The 14885-nt window shown below is 35.3% G+C and overlaps 2 protein-coding genes across 5 annotated transcripts in view; one reads left to right on the top strand and one right to left on the bottom strand.

The window, feature by feature from the left end:
• Positions 1-7951, top strand: part of LOC100242452 (uncharacterized) — a 22825-nt gene extending 14874 nt beyond the window's left edge. For all 4 annotated transcript variants that reach the window (XM_010652395.3, XM_059736633.1, XM_002275938.5 and 1 more), the window contains 9 exons: positions 371-498; positions 582-650; positions 1404-1489; positions 2755-2864; positions 4166-4216; positions 4552-4610; positions 5596-5640; positions 6665-6739; positions 7570-7951. In XM_010652395.3, coding sequence (XP_010650697.1) covers positions 371-498; positions 582-650; positions 1404-1489; positions 2755-2864; positions 4166-4216; positions 4552-4610; positions 5596-5640; positions 6665-6739; positions 7570-7689 — 743 coding nt within the window. In that variant the 3' untranslated portion in view covers positions 7690-7951. The remainder of the gene's footprint in view (positions 1-370; positions 499-581; positions 651-1403; positions 1490-2754; positions 2865-4165; positions 4217-4551; positions 4611-5595; positions 5641-6664; positions 6740-7569) is intronic.
• Positions 7795-14885, bottom strand: LOC100247585 (uncharacterized). Its single transcript, XM_002275913.4, has 8 exons — positions 14713-14885; positions 13838-13932; positions 12150-12223; positions 11942-12036; positions 10199-10307; positions 9555-9568; positions 8947-9048; positions 7795-8211 (listed from the first exon to the last, which is right to left on the bottom strand). The coding sequence occupies exons 1-8, from the start codon at positions 14758-14760 to the stop codon at positions 8050-8052; spliced, it is 699 nt and encodes a 232-aa protein (XP_002275949.1). The 5' UTR covers positions 14761-14885; the 3' UTR covers positions 7795-8049.

Genomic DNA, 14885 nt, shown 5'->3' with positions numbered 1-14885 from the left:
ACCATTCATAGCTTATTACAGCAAATTGGGGAACAGCTCTTTCCCTAAAGCTCTGGTGATAGCATCCCTCAGCTGAATTTCAGATTCACCCAAGATCTTTCTGTTTCCTTATCACCATATCTCTTACAAAGTAGACTATCAACTTGGAGTCATCCACACATGCTTTCTTGCCCGTATGTTTTATCTATGGTCATATCTTTTGATTCAATATTGTCTTTTCTCTTATCTAGAACCCTATGTTTTTGGCATTCGTCTTGTGCTTGTAGTGCCTTTCCTACGTATTTCTATGTAACGTGTGCTGCACGTTTACTTGTTTTTCATCCTTCTCAATAGTCGCACCTCAAACTGTATATGCTTAAATCTTGTGAAGGTCTGAATTTTCGTCACACTCTGTACCCCTCATACAAGAGCAACCGTCCACCTACACCTGATACAATTGTCCAGGGACTTCAATACTTGAAAGCTTCCATCAAGGCTATGTCTATAAAAGTGATTGAGGTAATTAGCTGTATAGCTCAGTTTATATGATAAATCAACCTTGACAGTAAGTGCTAACTATTAACAAGTTTACTCAAAAGCAGGTACCGGGTGTTGAAGCAGATGATGTAATTGGAACTTTGTCTGTAAGGAGTGTTGATGCTGGATACAAGGTAGGTTTTTCAAGCAATAATTGGCAAAAAAATGGAAGAATATGCAGGAAATCTGACCAGAATTTTCCCACTATGCACTTTCTTGGACCCGTAAATGAAGGAAAGAGATTTCCTATATTTTTAGTGGGGTGGCCTTCTGGAATATAGGCTTTACAATTTTTCTCACTTGAAGAGAAAAGTACTTGATTAGAGCAATTTATGTTTTTCCTTTTTTTTTTTTTTTTTTAAATAGGGAAACCAAAATTAAGAAGTGCCTTGCAAAAGAGGGGCACACCCTGTGTACACGGGTAGCATACAATAGGCACCAAGAATAGGAGAGAAAACTAAAAAACTTCTATGCAGGACAGCTGCCAAAAGAATGGCATATCCACAGTCAAGGCTATCTAAATATTCCAACAATATACAATTTTCCCTTCCCAACAACGCATGAAATCGCTTCAAGTGGAATGGAGATCTCCTTCACTCTCTGATCAGGCAGCTCTTCCTCATTAAAAAATTCTTATGTTACATTCCCTCCATGCAAGCATAAAGGAGCCATGCATCAAACCTTCTTTTGTCTCTTGTCCAAACCCCCAAACTTCCTCCCTGAAAGGAGATGCTCCACAGAAAAAATGGGAAAACTCACTATGTCCCAAAAAATGCTAATAAGAAATTCCACTACTTTCTGGTATTATCACAATGGATTAAGACATGGACTAATTTATGTATTTTTTGTTTGAATACTGATTCCAGATTTTATTGCCATGATAACAGGTAAGAGTTGTCTCCCCAGATAAAGATTTTTTTCAGATTCTATCTCCTTCACTACGTCTTCTACGAATTGCTCCTCGTGGATTTGAGTTAGTATCACCTTAATCTTGCAGTTTTACTTTGTTTTATTATCTGTACCTCGGTTATAATTACAGGGACTGTTTTGGAAAACCCAAACCAGCCAGCCACATACAAGGGGCCAATTTTAAACATATATGGTTTGATTACCTCAATAAGGCCAATTAATTGATGTTATTTTCTTGTTTGAGCTGTAAAACAGGTTATTTATACTGGAAAAGATTTTTGTTTTCAGAAATTGGTTCTCTATTCCTTCTGAAGCTGGCAAGCATCTCTGAATCAGGTCAAGCAGTCTCAGACTGTATCCAACCCACTTGGGTTGGGAAATTGGAATCATGGTTAGACCCACTTAGAGTTTGGGTCAACACACCAATCTTGAAATCACATAAAGAAAACTATTTTCAATTTAAAACTGTTCAAATGAATAATAACATATTGTTATTCATAGTAGTAGGAAATTAATTAACTTGTTTATTAGAAATTATGCTGGTAACTGTACTAAGCATAGAGAGATTTCCAAGAAGGATCATGTGTCTTTGGGTGAAGAAAAAAACACATTCACGCTAGAAAACTAGAGAGAAAACAAGTCCCTATAGAAGCCAACCTATGTGTCCCACCCAAAGGCAAAAGATGAAAGGATGGACTACCAAAATTCAAGGGAGCATAAAACCCTGACGAAGTCAACCAGAAAAATGCCTTTTTTCTTTGCCAGTTTATTGATTTCCTGATTTTTGAATCATGGATTTTAAGAGAAATTAGAGAATGAACAGCCCAAAAATCTAGTGAGATTCAAGTAATTTGGGTGGTCATTGATGATTTAAGTAATTTGGGTGATCAGTTTTGACTGGTAGCAAAATTCTGTGGAAACTTTTAAGGACACTGTCATCTTCAGACAGTCATTGTTTTCTTAACATTTTGGACATGATCCTTAATTCTAACCAATTGGGTGATGAAAAGTGGAAGACACTGATTAATGGCGAGACCTTTATGCGCTTGGACACACTTTTGTTGGGGATTTTAATAATTCTTATTGTTGTATAAATTCCTTGCTTAAAGTGAACATCAAGTGCTTGTTGATAAGAAACCCTCAGACCATTGTTTATAAAGTAAAAATTGATAATATTTAAAACCGACCAAGGAGAACTTGAAGTTGAAATTTGACAGTTAAACTTTTGTCTTGGTATCATGTTCTTTGTTGCATTTTTCATTTTCTTAATTTTACTTGTTCTGCTGTAACAGAATTGGAGTTTTGATACTTATGTTCTTGCTTGCCCAGGATGACCTCATTTGGAATGGAGGATTTTGCTAAGAGATATGGAAATCTGGAGCCTTCTCAGTTTGTAGATGTAATCTCACTTGTTGGTGACAAAAGCGATAATATTCCAGGTTCATTTGTACTTATAATGGTTAAAGATCCAATAGAAAATATACCTATTGAAAAGTACTTTCCACAAAAAGGATCAAGAGGCTGTTGGAAAGTAAACATAATACAAAGTTAGAAATGAGTTGTATATTTTGTGTTTAATTTAGGCTAGTTTCTGATATTGTGGTCTTTTTTATCCTTTACTGTAAATCTGAGCAATCTGATCCCCGAATTTTAAGAATTGTACTGCTAGGGAATGGTAATTCTTTCCTAGTGTAGAGGAGTTCTATATATATATATATAGAACTAGTCTTCTTCATCATTAGAGGCATCTGGGTTGCAACCCTGGTATATAGGAAGTATAAGACAGCACCAAAAGGCAGGAAGGAAAGAAACAAACAGCAATAAGGCATAGCCCTCCCTGTATGCCTTTGGCGGTTTGCCCTTTAATACAAATTGTGCTTACTTATCAAAAAAAAAAAAAATAAGGCATAGCCCTCCCAAACAATCAATAGACTCCAAAAAGGGTAGATAGCCACCCACAAATAAATTCCTAGACCAATGAAGCAAAACTTTGCGCAAAGAATCTTTTAGAGCCTGATCTGAAAATTTTAGATCCTCAAATATCCCTCTTTAGAAGCTGAGCTAAGCTTTTTAGATCCTCAAAAACCCTTGGATTGTGCTCCTCCCAAATGCACAAAAAAACCATAAAGGCACCATCCTCCAAACTTTTGAGTGCCTCTCCCCACAGAACTAGCATACTAACAAAAACAAGTCCTTTACTGTCAACAGCACCACCCAAGAAAACTCAAACAAAGAAGACACTAGATACCACAAATTGTGGGCCTCCCATAATGGATGAGAACATAGTTAGCGGTTTCCTCCTTGCACTTTGCATAAACTGCAGTAATTAACCAAGAACCTGTCTCTCCTTTTCAACTGATCAGTCATCAAAATCTTCTTCCAGACCACCTTCCAAGCAAAGAACGCAACCTCCTAAGAAGTCCTCACAAACCCAAACTATCTTCACAGGAAACACAAAGGTGCCATCTAAAGATAGAATTTAAATTGGCTAACTTAAATAAGCTCTCAGTTTGCTGTGAGTGTACTGTTACTGTTTATATTTCCTTTATACCACTCCTTCAAAGTTCAAGCCTGTGACATTGTTGGAGCCTTTTTCTTCCTTAATCTGTTTCTTTATCCGCTTTAATCAATCCCTGAGATTTGTTCTTGTTAGTCTGAACATAATATTTTGCTACTCAATGATAAGTCAACTCATTTACAATTTGGTTGATGATACATTGGTATTTTTTCTTAAATGCAGGTGTTGAAGGAATTGGAAATGTTCATGCTGTGCAATTGATCACTAAATTTGGTACATCAATAGTGGTTTTTCCAACTTTTCCTTTCTCTTCATACAACTTCTCAAGCATCATATGGACTTATAGTGCTAGTCCCTGCTAGATGACTATAAAGTATGAACATATATATATATATAGAGCCACTCAAATGACTGGAATGTATAATTTACCATAAAATCCAACATTTGATTTGGTGTAATAGCCTCTTTTTTCTTTTTTCTTTTTTCTTGTTTTTTTTTTTTTGCCTTTTTTCACAAATTGTACTTATTGTTGTCTTCTTGTGGTTTCTCTTCTTAAACTGTATTGCTTAATATGCCAACTTATTGATGGTCCTCACCTGTATGAATAGGTACATTGGAGAATTTGTTGCAATGTGTTGATCAAGTTCAAGAGGAACGTATCAGAAAGGTAGCGCTAATCCATTATAATGAACAGGGTGTAGCTCCATTTTCCCTTTCAGTTGTTAAGCTGGTCTGAATGAGGGGCATGAGATGGAGTTCACTGGATCATATTTTTCTCAGATCCACATATCCCATCCTTAGGTCCTTATACATGTATGTGCATATATTTATATAAGCATATATGACACTAGAACTAAGGTCGTAGACCGATCCGGATCTCGACCTAGATTAATATGGATCCACTTTTAGTCCCATCCAGAACATGTGTACACTTTAACAACTGATAACATATTAAGAGTCATGCTCAGCCATTATAAATAAAACATATTGCAATGAGGCCATAATCGATGATTTACATAGCATTTCTTATTTGATTCCTCGATAAACAGCCAATGACTGCATATTGAATTTTATATCAGCTTGAGATTATAGGAACAATAAAACACTAGAAGTATATACATGTAGGCTGTTTGTTGATGGATTAAGCCCCAAATAAAATTTGTTCACATGGACTAGGATTTCACCTATCATATAAGCGTACTAGAGTACTAGGTTGCAACATATTGTTGTAGATTTCAAACTAATTCTATATTATCACCACAGATACTGGTTCTAACAGTGATAAACTTGTCTTGCTATTTTAGTTGACTCAGTTCTGATTCGTTCTATGTTGTATAAAGAATTTATCACAAACCTTTGAAATACAATAGTGCACTTAACTTATTAATCAAAGTTAAAAAACTACTAAATAGTCATTTAGCTACTTGTGTCCTAGTAAACAGAGACTCTAGGATAGAAATATAAGAATCTGTTTTGCTGTCTCCTTTATTTTTCTGTTTGTTGAGAGGAAATACTAGGTTGCATTATTTTTTTCTTGTTCATATGCATTACCTTTTTAACATGAACTGTATGGTGCTCATGGCCAAGTGATGTTTGAAGATAATATACTGTAATTAGTCATATGCTTTCCAAATCTGAATTTTTACTTGCAGGCCTTGATATCAGGTGCTGATCAGGCTGTTCTAAGCAAGAACCTGGTAATCATGTCCACTTTGGTATTTTGGTTTTGTAACTTCATTTTTCTTGAATAGTGGTAACTTTGATCATGGACATGATTTCTTAGCTTGTTTATGAAGTTCCACATTTGGTTACCGAACTCCATCCTTCCACCTTTATCTCAAATAGCTTCCATCCAAGTGCATGGTTTTAAGGTTTTAGTCAATATTATTGCTCTGTTTGCCCAGCGAATATTACACTTTCGCCTGCTCTCCTAGACCTCAACAGCTTCTCCGTGTAATTTTTCCCCTCTTCTTTTCCAACTTTTTGATGCACTCATTGACTAGTTCGAATAGAATCCAGGAAGTATTTTCTATCACTTGTCTTCATAGCTAGGTGTTTCCAAACAAAATTTCAAAAGGGGATACTCCTTGGATGACCTTGGGGTATTCTTGAAGTATTTTCTCTTTAATTATTCTATATTTGCAACTCACCATATGCTCCTCTCTCTCTCTCTCTCTCTCTCTCCATTTTGGCTGTATGACTCATAAGAACTCATGCATGGCAAAGTTGATGACTGAACATTCCAAACTATATCCATCATTCTCTCTTTCTGCACAGCCAGTTTACTTCCCTTCTGCATCTAACCCCCCTTCATCTAGGGTTGAATGCAGTACATATTGATAGTTTTCACTAGGTCTTTCTCAAGTCATGATTTAGAATTTCCCTACAAGAGGAAAAGAGAATTTTTTCCCTTAAATGTCTGTCTGCTGTACAGACTGGTATTTAGCTGACCTACTTGCCCTTGGCAGTTATTATTGTATATATTTTGGGTTCTGAGACAACAGAATGCATCTTCTAGCAAATGGCTGCAATGTTCAGTACAGAACTCACAAATATATTTCTTCTTTTTCCTTCTTTATGCAATGAAAGTTGCAGATTTCCAACTTTCTTTTCCAAAGTGGAACGAATAACTCTTGTTTCAGTCATTTTCATTCATGTAACACATAATATGCTTTTCAATGGATTTGTCTTTTAATATATTAAGGCTTTATGTCATGGCAGGCATTGCTTCGGTGTGATCTTCCATTCTACATGGTTCCATTCACCACTGAAGATCTCATATTTACAAAACCAGAGGTTCGTAAACAACCTGACCCTCAAGAGCTTCCCTCCTGAACTTGTAGTTAGTTACTCCAATTCAAGCTGTTACTGATGAAGTTTCTGGGACCGAGTGGTCAAATTATTATCTTGAAAACTATTTGATTCAGTTGAAGCTCTACTACCTGAATTAGGACTCACCCACAAGCAGGCACCCCATGCATGCCCAAGAAGTTAATCACCCAAGTACCTGATATAGAACTAAAGGGCCTGTTTGGAACTGTTCTTACAAACCATTTTTTTTGTTCTTTAAAATAGAAAACAGCTTTCCAACTTCCTTGTTTGAAAATAAGGTAATTTTTAAAAACAAATTGAGGTGTTTTCAAATTTTTAGCTATTGAGTGTTCTGATAAACAATTGGGAACACTAATAATATGCTGGGAAGTTTTGCATGGCACAAAAGTGTACGGTGCCTTCACAGAGAATGGATGAAATTTTTTTTTTTCTTGTTTAAATTTTCAAACAAAAACTTGTTCTTAAAATAATTGAAAACTGATCTTTGAGAAGTGTTTTTGAAGACTTGCCAAAAACAGATCCAAAGTTTATAACTCTGCATACCATGTGTTCATTGCACTTGCATCAGATAGTCGGGGTTTAGGTCTTCCTGATCTCTAAGATTTTTAGACGAAGGTTTAGAGGCTCTCCCTTCCACTTCTTAAGTATTTATCAGCCTGATAAACATTGTTGACTCACTTCATACGAGTAACCATTCAGGTCAGCGATAGTTTAACTTAGGCAGCAAAGGCCGAGTTCCTGCAGCTCTCGGACTCACATACCTGACAAGATTGCATTTTTTGGTATTGATACAGGACAATGGGGAAAAATTCACGAGCCTCTTGAATGCCATCAGCGCTTATGCAGAGGGGTTTTCTGCAGATCCGATTATCCGAAGAGCTTTTTATTTGTGGAAGAAGCTTGAAAAACAGTGACTCAGGTGTTTTCTGCACAGTTTTCACTCTCGCTAGCTGGAAATGAGCCTAACAATCGCCCTACAGCAATTTCCTGTCCGTATCCAACTTTGAAATATTTGCTGATTACGGAAGTAAATATTTTTATTGTACCGAATCAAATCCAGAAGAATTTATGTTAAATTCACATTAGGAGAAAATTGAACATTTTTTCTTGTCCTGAATGTAACCAAACAGAACTTGAGTTCTTCAGAATGATATGCATACAGATTTCTATGTCAAAGTATTGATGTTGCATCAATTACCTTTGAAGATGACCTGATATCAAACCCGAGATCAATAAAAAAAATGAAGGAACAATGGTTTCAGGCAAGGTGAAGATCATTCCATCTCAGAGGAGCTTGAACTTGTTGCTTCACTTTCTGATTTCTCAAGCTCCAATGTCGCATTGAATCTGAATTCATTTCCTGGAGTAAACAACGACTTGAGTTCTTCAGCTGCTGGTGTTGTTGTAATCTTCTTATCCTTCACATTCAGATTTTCCTGGTTGTGAATGAAGAAAATTGTTAAACACATCCACTTAAACTTTCCTTTAAGTGTAAAATATCAAAACTACTCTCTTCTTCAACCTTTCAACCCCCACCCATCCAAACCCTAACCCCATTTTCATTGAAAATATATTCTTGCAACATCAAACACTATTGCCATAAGCTGTATCAAAATTGTCAATGATAACCTCATATGTTATTCTATAAACATCAAAACCCTAAGGTCATGTAGAATGGGATTAATTTTGAACATCAATTAATTTGAAACTCTTTCACTTTGCAACTATTTTTCTATATTTGTCGTTCACAAGTGTGAAATTCAACCAAAAAAAAAACTCCAATTTGAATTACAGAGGCAACAAAAGTGTTCAATCAAAATCTACATTTCCAGATCTCATACATAATGACAGAACAAACAAAAAGAAATGAAAAAAAAAAAATCAAAAACTAATAATTTTGGTAATGCTACTGATTATTGTTTAAATTATAAGGTTAGAGTTTGGGTGGGTAAATTATAATGTAAAATGGTTATCACTTAAAATTATAGGGTAGGGTTTGGATGAGTGGGGTTGAAAGGTTGAAGAAAATGGTAGTTTGTCATTTCATACCTATAATTTATTCTAGCTGAATGTGTTTAACAATTCTCAGTGAAGAAACCCTAAGGATTGTGCAAACTTTTCCAAGAATGTGATGTTTATAAAGAGAAGTGATCACAATTACAATAGCATACCTTCATTACATAATCAGAGACAGTGGCCGTAATTATTTCTTGTATGACAAACTTGGTGACTCGCTCTTCCCCCAGGATTTGTAGAAGAAAACTCTTTGGGACCTGTGGAAAACCAAAAAACAAACAAAATCTTTGGTGAAATGAGAGAACGATAGTTGGACTGTTTAAGTGAAACTGGTAGTGAAAAGATCTGTTGTTGAACTAACTTAAAAAAAAAAAAAAAAAAGTTTGCCAGATTATTTATTTAAAAATGTTTTTTTTTTTTAAAAAAAAAAAAATTCTCAATCTGGTTGCTTTTGAGAATAAATTTAAGATATGTTTCAAGTCTTTTTGTAGCAGAATATTTTAAGAAATAATTAAAAATATGAAAGGATGTTCTAGGAACTTTTACATTGTACAAAAAAATGAGAATAAGCTGAGAAAACTGCTTCTCGTATTTGAGTTCCCAAACAAAATTTTATTACCAAAAACAACTGAAATTATTTTTGAAAGTGATGTCATATAAACCCTAGGTCATAGTTAATATGCAACCAGGAATACTGAGAGATGAGGCATGTATCAACCAATATGAACCTAATGAAAACATGAGAAAATGAAAATCCACTTACATTTGATGTTTTTCCTGGATCAATCCCCATGCACATGCAAAACGCAATGAATGTTAGAATTCTCGGATTCACAAGCTCCATGCTAAAACTAAGCTATGCATACAGACTTTTATAAACAGGAGACTGGTGAGATAGCATCAGAATAGTAACATCCTCGGATGAAATACAATCGCAGTTGTTGAATCAATCAAGTTAGCCTAAAAACACAATCTGCTCTGATGATCCCTAGCATACATAAAATTTAAAGTCCCATACATGATGTTTTTTTCGCATATCACTTACAAGAACATAAATTGTTTAGGTTATAGTTGGTCCTCAGAAAGTATTAAAGAAAGGGAAAAATGATAAAAATGTTATTTTCTTTATGTTTGGATATAGCAAAAAACAGAGGTAAGGAAAAAAAGTCCTAAGGAAATGGAGGAGGAAAATGTTGAAAATTTTCTTTCCTATTTCCCTTAAAAATATCAGAAAAGTCTGCAGAACATGCTAGCCAAACTCCATGTAACAAAGGTAGTTTCAGTTTATTTGAAGATGGAAAATCACAAAAAGAAACAAAAAAAAAATGGTAAAATGCTATGAGAAACTGACCAAAATGTAGGCACAGAGGAAGGGCCATAATCTGATCAAAACATAGAGTGAATTACCTCCTTTTTGTCTGCGAAAACCTGGAATTGGTGGTGCAGAACGAGCTAAATTTGTCAAAACATGATCAAACACCCTCTGAGTGTCCACCCCTGCCACGTCCACTCTTAGCTGATAAAAAGAAAAAAGGGAAAATCATGAGAATTAACCAATAAAAAAACCCAAAAGCATGGCAGGATAAATCAAATAGAAAGCTGCATTCATAAACTGAACTGGTAGTTAATCAACTAACAATTCCTTGAGGTGCAATGCTATACAGATGTGACAAAGTTAATTTTATGTAGAGACATCATCTTGTTTCATCTAAAAAGGTTAAGAAATGGCAAATGTATTGCTACAACATGCACATCCCTTCAGCAGATACAAAAGATCTACTTCAGCCACTTCTTCAAGAGTCTCAATACTTACTATTTCTAGAGAGGCAAAACAAAATTGTATCAAAAAGCACCTAACAGAAAGGAGCACAACCATGTGCATAAAAAGTAGGTAAGGCGCGCCAAAGGCAACAAAAACTAAAACCAATCAGCCAAGGAACAATGCAGAACAAGAGTAGAGCAAAAGGTCAAAAGTATTAAGAAAACATGTTTACGCCATCAACCCCAAACACTCTACACCCTCAAAGCATCTTCTATTAAATTCTCTCCAAATGAACTGCACCATTTCCCATTTCCCATATACTATTTCTGTGAAGAAAAGCTTGCATCAATCCCATTTCCAGATCCAAGAGGTTTGTCCACCGTCAAAGGGATGAATGATCCCATCCCAGATATCAGCCCCGCAGGCATTTCTACAATATTTAATACTGAACGGAGTTGGAGAAGAGACTTTCAATAGAAAATCTGAAGCCAAGTATCAAACCAAAACTTAGTCTGAGAGGCACCACCAATGAGAATACTGGCCCAAGAATGAAAGGTAACCTTTCCAAATTGTTTTCCAGTGAACAAACCTTTTAAACTATGTACAGGTAGCAGCACAAGCTGATCCTAGGCATAGTATCAGGCACATTTAACCAAGCCAGACCAGAATCAAGTAGGATTAGACGAGTTCAAGTTTTGGGTTAAATTATAAGTTGATGAACTAGATAAATTCTCCACAATAACTAATTTTGAATGCTGATCCTTTTTGGAATATGTCATCAAAATGTATTATAAGTCAACTTTTATGGTAGATTACACTAATAGTAATGGAAAATGAGCTGAAATCTTTGAGTATTTGGGTGTGAGCCTGAGAAATCATACACAAACTAATTCCAGCTACACCAAGGTTGAATTCTAAGGTCCATCATACATATAAGCCAAGCTCAACCCAGCTTGATTCTCTGGTACTCTTCACAGTCAAGTGAATCCCAGCAGTTAGATCCCCAGTCTGTTAGAAATGGCTTCAGCAAAAATTTAATGATGAAGTTTTAGTTTAATTTAATTTATAAAGTTATAATACTACCAAAATGCAAAAGTGATAATATGGAATAAAACTTCTTAAAGAAGAAAAACAAAAAACAAAAAAAAAACAAAAAACAAAAAAAAAGTTGCCATTAGGTAAATTAGGCAAGAAGAGCTAAATGATGGGAAGAAAAGATTAGAACTTTGCACATATTGAATGATATAGTGCTGAATATGGTAAATGAAGTTGTAATCACCAAAATTGCATGAAATGAAAAAGAAAATAAGGCTAATCAGAAATAGGGCATCATATAATTTGACACAATAGCTAAAACATGAAAATGCAAGTCAAGTTGGATGGCTCACTTGTATCTCATCATCTTCTTGAGATTCTACAACTATCTTGGCATTTTTTATCGTTATGTCATTGTCCTTTGGATCAATAATTGATGCCTTTGAACCTACGACACAAAAAAAAAAATGCAAATCATGTGGATACTGTCATTATAAATGGTGTAAGGAGGATGAGAATAAACTGCACAAATTCATCGTCATAACTGGAAGTTAAGTTCACCTGAACCAACCGCAGATATCGGCTTAGACAAAAATCTGAGACTTCCCTGGTGGAGGTTACAGGGATACAATAGCCTGAAAACCGCAAAATCCAAATCTAATTTATAAGGCACGAGATCCACAAAAAAAAAAAAAAAAAAGGAAGTGAAGTACATCAAGTTGCCATGAATAGAGAGTTTCAACTTTCAAATGCTCAAGGGTTCTTTTTATGAGTGAAGCATAATTGCACTGGCAGGCAAAAGATTCAAAGAGATAACCAAATCATGCATAAAGCAGGAGAGAGATTGAAAATGAGCCACACACTAAATCAATCAAAGATACATACACTTGGCTAGAATTTCAAAAGAATAGATCTCCGATTTTAAAAATTGGAAGGAAGGTATAAGAATGTTTCATTATATTGTGAGAGTCGTCAGTTCTGGTAGTGTGGATAAACAACTCCAAATAGAGAGCAAATCACATGTTTACCAGGCTACCACTTGGCTCCTTAAGGAGTTCAGTTTGGATAAAGTACATTGTTTCTGTTAAATTCATTTCTCAGTCTGTTATTGTTTTTCCGATTAACTCCATACCATCAAATAACTTTAAGTATTATGACTGTTGAACTACTAATTTTCCTAAATGTTTAAGCTAGTAGGATTTGGACCCACAATGTATATCATGCACTCTAACCCCCTCCTTCATGTGCAGCCCCATACCTATGTGGAGAGACATATAGGCGCATAAGCAAATAACCAGAATCGCCCTCTTTTGGGCTTTCTTAATAAATGGGGGATATCAATATACGATAGTGAGGTTTGAACACATGAACTCCCACCAAACAAGACTTTGATACCATGTTGAACCACCAATCTTCCTAAAACCTTAAGCTAGTAGGATTTAGGCCCACACTGTATATCATGCACTCTAACAATAATAAACTATATATACACAAGGCATGGTAAGTATGGAAGTAGCAAGGATCCAAAACCAATGCATCATTAATATTCTAGAGTACATGTTATGAAAAACATCTTCCAAAATGTGAACCACCTCCTAACCATAGTTTCAAAAGGCTCAAGGCGCACCAAAAGCACAAAAGTCCCCTAAGGCTTAGGTGCAAAACAACAAAAGGCATGTGCTTGAGCAAAGTGAAACACAATATTGGATGCATATCAATTTCATAAAATGTGATCCAAAATCCAAACCAAGAAACAAAAAAATTTAAGGTTCTAAACATTTAAAAGAAGTATTCAACAAAAAAAAAAATTGAACTTATATAAAATTTCAACATACGCTTAGAAAGTTTAATAATAGAAGTGTTAAGAAAGGACAAAGAAAGTAGATGAAATGTGCATGTCCAACAAGGCACATGCCTTGGCAAGTGGAGTGCTATAACTACGGAGTGGTTGTGCCTTGGGCCTAGGCACGCCTTTCACAACAATAACCCTGACCCCCCACCCCATCTAAAGATAAAAGAAAAAAGAAAAAAAAACTATATCTATAATAGCAAATGGTACACACATCATAGATTCAGATAAGTTCCAGGAAGTAACCAGCATGAGATATGAAGGTACGTAAGCTTCATTTTAGCTAAATAAAGATTAACATTGATATTAATTCCCTCTCTTGAAAGCAGTTATAGAATGAAAAAAAGACAGATTGTTTTACAGGAACACAGGACAATTCTTCAAGTATCAGGAAGATTACCTCCCACATAGATCCTGTTGCCTATGAGGGAAACTGATGCTTGTGGTATTCTGACAGCTGATAACATGATCATGGCAACACCTAACAAAAAACCGCTGCAAAAAAGGACTAGACCATGAAAAAAACTGCAAATGAAGTAGCAGCCTCCATAGTCCTCAAAGCACTCAATATTCATAAGATTAGGGCAGACAATAGAATGCTATGAGCAATTTAAAAATGAAACAAGCTGAGCTGATTGTGGTTCTGTTCATATATTAGTTTTCCAAATTGAAGCATATTCAATAAGATGAATGTGTGTTTATCAGTAGAATAATACAATAGCTTCCAATACACCAAAACTCGTCAAATTGGATATATTGATGCAAATGTGAGCATATTCAAAGCTATTAAAGACCATGAATACAAAAAATAAAGCTTGGAAGAAAATATATTGCAGTTTCCATGATTCTCAGAGCCACACTGGCGCAAATTCAAAGACTCCTAAGAGCAGTAACTTCTCAAACTCAATTCCATTTCCTCAATCTCCGTTTTTCTCTTTGACGTTGAAATTCAAATAATATCAAGAGTATTAACAAAGTTCACGAAACGCGTTGCAGTTAACCAACATTCGTCAGTACCGCCAACCCTCTGCTTGATTGGAAGCCGAACTAATGCAGGAAATGGAAATAAAAGAAAGGAAAATGAAAATTAATCAGCTTCCTCAACAAAAATTCCATCTTTCTTTTTTTAACTTCCTCAGTTTTCCCAGCGACCAAACACACCCAATTAGAACCCATGCATAAAAAGCCCCGAACTTGAAAGTAAATTTTCATTTTAATTTTTATTTTTTGCATAATTATTAAGAGTTGAGTGAAGTTAGGGTTAGGATTTCTTACGTTGAAATTGAGAGACTGTGAAGAAATTGCCATCGTCATGCACGCCATTCCCTCCTCCGTAAAGATTTTCTTTCTTTTTCCTTTAAATTTTTGAAGTTTTTCTTTTGTCAGTAAGAGTTGCAGGCCAGCCAATGAAATTTTTTCCCCTTTTTTTTTCCTTTTTTATAACCTAA

This window comes from Vitis vinifera, chromosome 5 (assembly GCF_030704535.1).
Source record: "Vitis vinifera cultivar Pinot Noir 40024 chromosome 5, ASM3070453v1".
Taxonomy (NCBI): domain Eukaryota; kingdom Viridiplantae; phylum Streptophyta; class Magnoliopsida; order Vitales; family Vitaceae; genus Vitis; species Vitis vinifera.
Note: the sequence above shows the minus strand (reverse complement) of the source record. Positions and strands in the feature narration are given on the sequence as shown.

Coding starts and splice junctions, on each gene's coding strand:
- LOC100247585 (XM_002275913.4), bottom strand. CDS start 14,760: ATGGCGTGCATGACGATGGCAATTTCTTCACAGTCTCTCAATTTCAAC. Junction 12,037..12,149: donor GATATCTGCGGTTGGTTCAG/GTGAACTTAACT, acceptor TTTGTGTCGTAG/GTTCAAAGGCATCAATTATT. Junction 8,212..8,946: donor TCTCTGATTATGTAATGAAG/GTATGCTATTGT, acceptor ATTCACAACCAG/GAAAATCTGAATGTGAAGGA.